The sequence below is a fragment of the Macadamia integrifolia genome, chromosome 2 (assembly GCF_013358625.1).
Source record: "Macadamia integrifolia cultivar HAES 741 chromosome 2, SCU_Mint_v3, whole genome shotgun sequence".
Lineage (NCBI taxonomy): Eukaryota > Viridiplantae > Streptophyta > Magnoliopsida > Proteales > Proteaceae > Macadamia > Macadamia integrifolia.
The window spans coordinates 36606753-36615306 of NC_056558.1; the positions used below are offsets into that span (position 1 = coordinate 36606753).

General features: G+C 39.3%; 1 protein-coding gene and 1 long non-coding RNA gene across 7 annotated transcripts in view; one reads left to right on the plus strand and one right to left on the minus strand.

The window, feature by feature from the left end:
* The window catches only part of LOC122062044 (transcriptional corepressor LEUNIG-like), a 39942-nt gene that overhangs the window by 8600 nt on the left and 22788 nt on the right, over positions 1–8554 (minus strand). For all 6 annotated transcript variants that reach the window (XM_042625715.1, XM_042625697.1, XM_042625680.1 and 3 more), the window contains 2 exons: positions 7240–7395; positions 6991–7107 (listed from right to left, as the gene is read on the minus strand). In XM_042625715.1, coding sequence (XP_042481649.1) covers positions 6991–7107; positions 7240–7395 — 273 coding nt within the window. The remainder of the gene's footprint in view (positions 1–6990; positions 7108–7239; positions 7396–8554) is intronic.
* Positions 1817–4526, plus strand: LOC122062078. The gene is made up of 3 exons (XR_006134798.1): positions 1817–2176; positions 2986–3057; positions 4234–4526. It is a non-coding gene; the product is annotated as an uncharacterized LOC122062078 (long non-coding RNA).

An 8554-nucleotide genomic window follows, 5' to 3' on the forward strand; every position in this document is an offset into this window, starting at 1 on the left:
TTTTTTTTTTTTTTTTGGGCGGGGGGGGTGCTAACAACAGGTATTCAGGCCTTTGGCCGGACTAGTCCCACGGGCCCATACCAACCTCACAACTGCATGGAACGGATCATACCGGGTTGAATGAGAACCATTCAACTTTCACCGAAAGCAATGAAGAGCACTAAACACCTACGTGTGAGTGGCCCCTAAGAAGTAAGAGGAGTCGAACCTAGAACCACATGCTCACTATCTCTCACAGCAACAAAGGCACAAAGACAACTAAAAACTTCATTCATTAAATCGTTGGTGAGGCTCTATGACCCCAATATAAAGAGGAGTCTACTACCTCTAGAAAGAAAACTACGAAATAGAAACTACCATTAGTGGTACCTTGTATAAAAGAAATAAAATTAAAAAAAACTAAAGATACTACTATGCAGACAAAATAGAAACTAACTTCTTAATCCCGTATAGGCCCTACATCCCTAATATTTGGGCTGGTGGAATTGGTCCATTACAATAGATAACTCAAATATACTAAGCCCATCGCAAATATAACCCATTGGGCATTCAAAATTAAGCCTAACTTGACCAAAAAAAGTGAAACAAACTCAAAACAACAGGCCCATCTTCTCTTCTTGCTAGAATTCTGCCTCATTGATTTTATTCAAATCAGACTTGCCTTTGTTTAGTCATTGGAAATCTCCTAAATATGGTTAGGTTTCCCTACCTGCAATTCTAGTTTTCCCTGGGTTTCTAAACCCAAGTTCCTTAGGTGACTTAGAATCCCATTAGTTGGTGTCATTGACTCATTGGGAAGAAAGGAATGCTCACCTATTCAGAAATTTTCTTCTTCTCTGAAAACTAACTAATGTGGTGACCACCAGAGTGTGGCTCATTTGGCTGCAGCTAGTACTACTGTCAAGAATGTCCCTCACTACCACTTATTCAGCGATGGGAGCATGCTTCTTTGGTGGCTGAATCCCAAGGAACAGGTGGTTCATTATTGGCTTCCTCCCCCAGCTAGCAAGATCAAGCTGAACTTTGATGGGTTCTCTCTAAACAATTCAGCTCGCACAGGCTTTGTTTACCCAGATTAGTGCAAACATGCAATACACAAGGAGGCAGCGTCTGCCCATTGATGGATAGTTTTTCCCCTGAGAGGGACCGATTCGCAATGTTAGATAGAAGTTTTTTTTTACTGAATAATAGAAATCCTCCATTTGATCCCTCTAGTATATTGGAGAAGCACTCTTCAGAAGTAGGTGGTGTTTTGAAGAGAGTGCCAGGAGCATCATCTTATTGTACTTGGGGTCCCATTGGGGTGACACTATTAGGGAGAGTTTCTTTCCTGGCACCATCTTATTGTACTTGGGTCCCACTGGGGTGACTCTATTAGGGCAGAGTTTCTTTCTTTATGCACCAGACTAGTCATTTCTATCATGATCATAGTTGTCAAGGCGATGCATAGGCATCCAGGGGCCTTGGACTCCTTGGTCACCTTCTTGGTTTCGCCTTACGTCTGGGCCACCCCCCTTTCCAACGCCTTCAGTCACCTAGACGCTGTGACACTTATGATCAGGATTAATGTGGTCTAATTGTTCTGCATGTAATGTGTTTTACACGTGCCTGGGCTAATTTCAACTTTTGGACATAAGTAATGCAACCCAAGTGACAACCACCAATAATTTGTGGATTTGCCGGACTTAAATAGTATAAATGCCAAGAGGTGGGGCCCACACACTGGAAACACCTTAGAAAGGCCCATTCAACTTAAATATCCATTTCCACACAAAGGAATCAATTCAGCATTCACCGGTGAACACCTCCAGTGAGTACATAGGCCAAAACCGGGTTATTTGGCCGTGAGGCCCGGACCCTCACACCGTGCGCCTCAAACCACTCCCAATAGTTGGGACAACATATTGAAGAATAAATTAATATATTGGGACACCCCATGACCCCAAGGTGGGCCCATTAGCGCCAAACAATGGATTAACGATGGATTAACCCGGTAATGAATGAAAACGCATTATTTTTCCAAACAAGCCTTAGGCAACTTGAATGACTATAAATAGAAGTCTTTGCCCATTCTTTTCATTCTACCAAACTAAAAGCAAGAGAAGAGAGAAAGGAGACAGAGGAGAAGAGCAAGGGAGGAGGAAGAAGAGAGGAGCAAGGGGAGCAACCATCTAAGGTAAGCCGTCTCTCTCTCTCTCCCTTCCATTTCCACTCTCTATTAAAGCTAACGGAGATCGCCCCAACCGAATCTACCCACCCACTTAGCTAATGTATAAATCGATTGGGGGATTTGATGTCGGGGACTTGTCTTAGCAAGATCCATGGTTCAATTTGAACTCATGAACCCTCCCTAGTGAAATCCCCATTTCAAGCCCCAATTTGGGCAACATAAAACCTAGAAATTGGCAAATTTCCTAAAACCCACCTTCCCACTTATCAAGACTACAAATTGGGAGAGGGGTTTAGTGTAGGAGGCTTATCCTAACAAGATTGATGGATTAATTTGAGTCTATCAACCCTCCTTGATGAAATTCCCACTTAAAATCCCCAATTTGGGTAACTAAACCTTAGAAACGGTGGGTTTTTCCCAAATCCTCTTCATCCCACCATTCAAACCCAAATTGGGTTGGGAAAAATGAAATTAAATGCATAAATGGTGGTTTGGTGTGACTACATAAGCCATTGGTGGTCACCACATAAACCCTCAACCGAAATTCCCTAATTTAGCTTTATTGCAACTTGAACTTTGGGGAATTTGGGTAAATTGTGTAAACCTATCATAACTAATCCATTAATTACACTTAATCTAAGCTAATTAAGGTGGGTGAACATTCCCCCACATATAAATCAGCTCTATGGTCATAAAACCCCCAACTTGAGAACGATTTCTAAGAAAAGGAAAATAAGAAATGAAGTTAGAATGTGTGCCTAGGGTCCCATTTCCCTATGGATGATTGATTTTCTTAAAAACCTTGTGTATCCTAGGAGTAGAACCAAGAAGTGACAGGTCAACGAGGCACAAGGTCATCGGCTGTCCACTGACACTTGAGATTCAAGGTGAGGGGATTTTGTGTTATTTTATGGAGTGTTTATAACATGTCATCCACGCATGCATTCATAGTAGTCGCATGTTTAACTTGTTTTCCTGATTGCATATTAAATTGTGGATATTAATGATATTGTTGTTTATAACATGATGTATTGCATATGATAAACTTGTTCTATTTGGTGAATGTGATATTGCGTGATAGCATGATAGTGTGTGGATGAGCATGGCTATGATGTGGTATGTGTCATGATAGAATGCATCAGGTTAGGAGAATAACCACCCTGGTACTACAACCCTTGCCAATAAGGGTTTATGTATTGGTTAATCCGACCGTCTGATGGTCCGAGGTTAGGGACGATTTCAGGTGACCGAGGTGAGTAGATTCCGACATCGTGACAAACCCATCACACAATGTTTGATTCAGTGATGTGGTATTATGAGGGATTATTAATAGGGGCTTACTGGGTACCGAAGTAACCATGTAGGGACCGGTATGCTCCTTACTCGCAACTACCTTGTATCCTCGAGGACTAATAACGTACATTCGTGACTAGGGATACTACCTATGTTGCAGTAGCACTAATACCTACTGTGGACTTAGAATCTATTGACTAGGAAAATAACCCGAGTGCTACACCCTGGCCAGTAGGGGGTTAAGTACTGGCTATCTTATAGCTCGGGTGACCGATGGGTTTTTCGGGACCATGACTATAAGGTGGGATTATTCGTTAGGGGTTTGCGGGGTGACCAATGGGTTTTCCGGGGACCAAGGATATCCCCTATGTTGTAGTAGCACTCAAACCCTAATTTAAATTAGTTTTATTGCATGAGGTACTAGCTGTCCTATAGCTCAGGTGACCGGTGGGTTTTTCGGGACCGTGACTATAGGGTGGGATTATTCGTTAGAGGTTTGCGGGGTGACCAATGGGTTTTCTGGGACTAGGGATATCCCCTATGTTGCAGCAGTACCCATACCCTAACATTTAATTAGTTTAGTGGACAGACTTGTGTAATAATAATCCAAAACATAATTGCATTCATTAAATCCTTCTTGTTCCATTATGTTGCTTCATATGTGTGTTTGCTTTATCTTGCAAATATTTATTGTTGTATCTATATTTATTTGTGTGTGCACCCCTCACTGAGCTTCGTGGAAACTCACCCCCGTTGTTGCCCCTTTTTAGATGTTGATTCAGGTAACCATCCGGAGTCTGTGGTTGAGGAGTCGGCCCTCTATGGAGGTGACCTCTGGGATGAGAAGCTAGCTATGCACGAAGATAGATGTGTTTGTGATGATTGTGCATTTGGAGCACGATGTAGCCCTAGTGACATAACCGTAATTATGACTTTCGCTGTGAAAACTCTTTTGGTAAATATGATAAATATCATTAGACATCACCAGTTGTTTATATTTGATTTTTATCATATATGTGATTGTAGATACATTTCATAACTTAATGAACTTAAAGTATTGCATCGTGGATTCTGGATAGATTGTGGACACGTGTGTGTCCATGTCACCAGCCTTCAAATGAGTGGAGGCGGGGTATGACATAATGGGCCCAAAGAGAAATTTAAGGCTGTGGTTTCATGGTTTGTGCCGAAAGAAGGGAAACAGACCTAGGAGATTATGCTGGGCAGATCCAGCCTTAGATCTACTGGTCAAAATTCATGGAGAGAATAATCCAGGTCTGAAGGCAAGATTTTGTGGAAGACTGATAAGACACTTTCAGATTTAGTAATAAGAAAAACCTAACTAGAAAATTTCAAATCAATAGACAAAGAAAGGAGGGAAAGATACTGTTGAGCTGTAAAAAGAAAGAAAGACTGCCAAGCAAGAATGAGTCTATAAGGTGCCATTGGGAGGAAGGGGTAATATTGTGAAAGAAGCTTTCCTAAAAAAAAATTAAAAATATAAATATAAATATAAAAAGTGGATCAGAAAATTAAAACAAATCAAGAAAGAGATAGATGAGATAAGAAAGAAATTATGAGGGAGAGAACTGTGGGGGTGAGGAAGGAGAGCAAAGAAATAAAAAGGAGAGAGAACGCCCCTTTCCGTGGGAGAGGAAAGAGAGAGGAACTAGCAAAAAATCAATCATCAAAAGAAATCCAATCAAATTCCATCCAAAATACAAATTGTGGGGTGGGTCGGTTACATATATATAGAAACCCAAAACTAGAAATACTCTACTAAGGACTCTACTTTCACTTACCCAAAAAAAAAAAAAAAAAGACTCTTTTAACTTTCCTAATAGGTTGAAACTAACTAAAATAAATTACCTACTAAAAGAAGAGTCCAAACATCCTACGACAAGATAACAAAAATTCAATAAATGCGACCCACACAATCTTATCGAATATACTTAATCCCTTGTACAGGATTAAGGCCCCAAATATGGGCTTTATGAAAAAAAGGACCAGCATACCAAAAAAACCAAGACCCATAAATCCCATCCATGGGCCAAAAAAAAGTCTTCTAAGGCCCAATTGAACCATTTGAGCTGCATCACGGTTACTGCAATGTTATGGTAAAGGGTGATTTTATTGTCATGGGTTGATTTAGAAATGGTACTGATCCTCCTTGGAGGCTTTCTCAGATCTCATCGTAACTATCTTGTTTGCTATTTGGGCTATTGGGTGAAGTATCCTTTCACTTGAAACCTAGGTCAGCTAATTCTTTGGCAACTGAGCTGGCTAGGTGAGGTGAAGCTTCACATTGTGGTTTGAGAAGGTTATCTTCTGTGCAATCTGTCGCTAGTTTGGTTTGTTAGCCTCGTTTGGCCTTCTTTTTGTTGGTGGTGGTGATGTATGTTTAATTTATGTGTTTCTAGTGTTTGATGTTGTCGTCTCCTATCTTCTACTTCTAAAAATATTCGTTTCATTTATTTCAGAAAAAAATAATAATAATAAGATTACTGAAGAATAAATCAGCTAATGGAGCTGACAATCTAGTTATATATAGTGAATCATTGGACTGCAATGGAATTTGATGCAGGTCAATACTAAAAAAACACTGCGGGTAACGGGCCTAAATAGAACCATAAATAGAAGAAAAATATTTAGAGGCTTGCTCACCATGAAAAAAGCTCGGATTTGATAAAATAAACACTTGGAAGAGAACAGACCTTTACCAAAAAAAAAAAAAGTCATTCCACTCAAAATATGATGTTTAAAATGTCTTTATATAGGCAACAACCAGAACCCTAACTTCCTACGTGAGTTTGACATTTTGACTCTCAAAAGAATTTCAAATATTACACTCATAATAAGTTTGGAAACTTGAATAGTTGCTCAACTTCTTTCCAAATAAATTAAAAAAATATTAATTTAATAAAAAAAATCCAGATAATATTCCTAATCTAATTAGATTTTCTAAAATAGCGATTCCATCACAGATTGATACTCCATTATAAAGTTGGCTAGAACTTTCCAAATATAGTTCATAATTCCAAGATCTTGGTCTCATTTCAAAAGGTAACTCAATAAGGTATTAACCTCCAGGGGGTGACTCAGTTGGGAACGACCAACACCTCACAATTATGAGGTCATGAGTTCAACTCTCCTCAGGGCATACCCTTTAAAATGAAAATCAATAAGGTATCAAATGGTACCAAAATCACACAAAACAAAATTTTGATCATCCAAAATAGACCCATAAGGGACCCAAAAATAACCGATTTCCTGTAATGTGGTGCTTGCCAAACAAAAAAACAGATCCAAAGGTTCATCAAACAATAGGAATTCTTCTCTAGGATGCTCCGGCATCAGAGATCAAGTAGAATTTATGGCAACATTTGCCAAAAGAGTAAGTTCCTCAAGTATAAATTGTATTTACTTCATGCAAGTTCTCACATGTGTTCTCTCTGTTTTCATCTCGAGTGGGTTAGGGAACCAATGACAAAGCTGTGGATACCTATCAAAAGTGAAAAAAAGCAAACCTGTAGCGAATGCCGACAAGTTTGAGTCTCAACATCCAATATGGATACAACATTCTCAGCAGCAGCTGCAAGATACCTTCCAACACGGGGTTGAAACCTCATCTGGGTTGTACCACCCTGCATAAAACACAGCTTAAAAGCTTATAACCACATAAATCATTGACATATTTTAACTAAAACCACCAAAAACACTAGCAAGATGATGTTCCACAGTATTAAACTCACAACCACCAGATCACCGTTTCATACCTTGAACACTCTAGCACAGCTACCATTGTTGATACTCCAATATCGTATCTCACTGTCCCCATCACATGAGCAGATGAGATCCTCTTTATTTGGGTGGAAGTCCAATGACATGACAGAAGCAGAATGTCCTGTGAAGGTCCGGAGTGAATATCCTGGCTGCACAATGAAATTATGCATCGCATCAAGAGCATATTCACCATTTTTTTCCCTATTAGAAAGACAGACAGAAAGAAACTAAAATGTATGTGACATCCCAACTATTGTACCTAGAGGTAGTAATGCAGGACCAATCTAAAAATTGGTCCTATTTAATATCTATTGGTATGGTTTTTTAGTTCTCTGGGTTTCATTTGTAATGGACTGAATCATAAGAAGCAAAGGTGGAGGTCTAAAGGGGCGTACAATCGTACAAAAATTAATTAATGGTGGGACCCATTAGAGATTAGTTTAAGACTTATCTGATAGTTATTGTTATAGGTTTCTTGTGGGATTCATTCATCAGTTGTGACTCATGAGTTTTGTCTTAAGTAGTAGTAGTAATGTAGAACCAAGTCCCCAACTATTCAACTAAGAAGCCAACTCCACAGCAGGATCAACAAAAGTGGTCTGCAGCAGATGATTAGATCAGCAATTTCTGGAGCTTGAAATTTACAGCAGCAGTAATGGACAATCGATTGAACTTCAGACTTGAGGCAGCTCACACACAGAAATCGGCAGACAAAGAAAGAAAAGAAGAAGATAGAGAAAAATTTGAATTGAACCTCTCACTCTCTCCTGGGCCTCTTGCCCACTCACAGGCATCTCAACCTCTAAGGAATCTCTGCCCTCACTGCATCTCACAGCATTCATGGCTATCAAACCAGAGTTCTCTCTGTTTCTCTAAATCGTTGGCTACTGAAATCCAGCAGCTACCTTTTAATCATAAGTTCCGATCGGTTACAGCAATTGGAACCTTCCTTGCATGGAAAGGAAACCCCTCATAACCTGGACATTATCTGAATTAGAAACTAATTACAAATCAAATCCAATCTATTTAGCTAACTGAAATAGAAAGAGCCTAGGAATGAAAAAACTACTAATTACATAAAGCAGCCTATAAAATAGAAATTAGTTAATAAAATCCCCCATGCAAGGAACAAAAATTCCCTAAAAAATTAGCACTAATACATGCTGTTAAATCTTCTACATTTTTCCACATACTTGAATATTCTGAAAATTAATCAATTAATCCCCTTCAAGTGCTGGCTAATAGCTAATATCTTCCCCAAATAAGCTGGGTCAATTTTCTTTTTTCTTTTTTCTTTTTTTTTTTTTT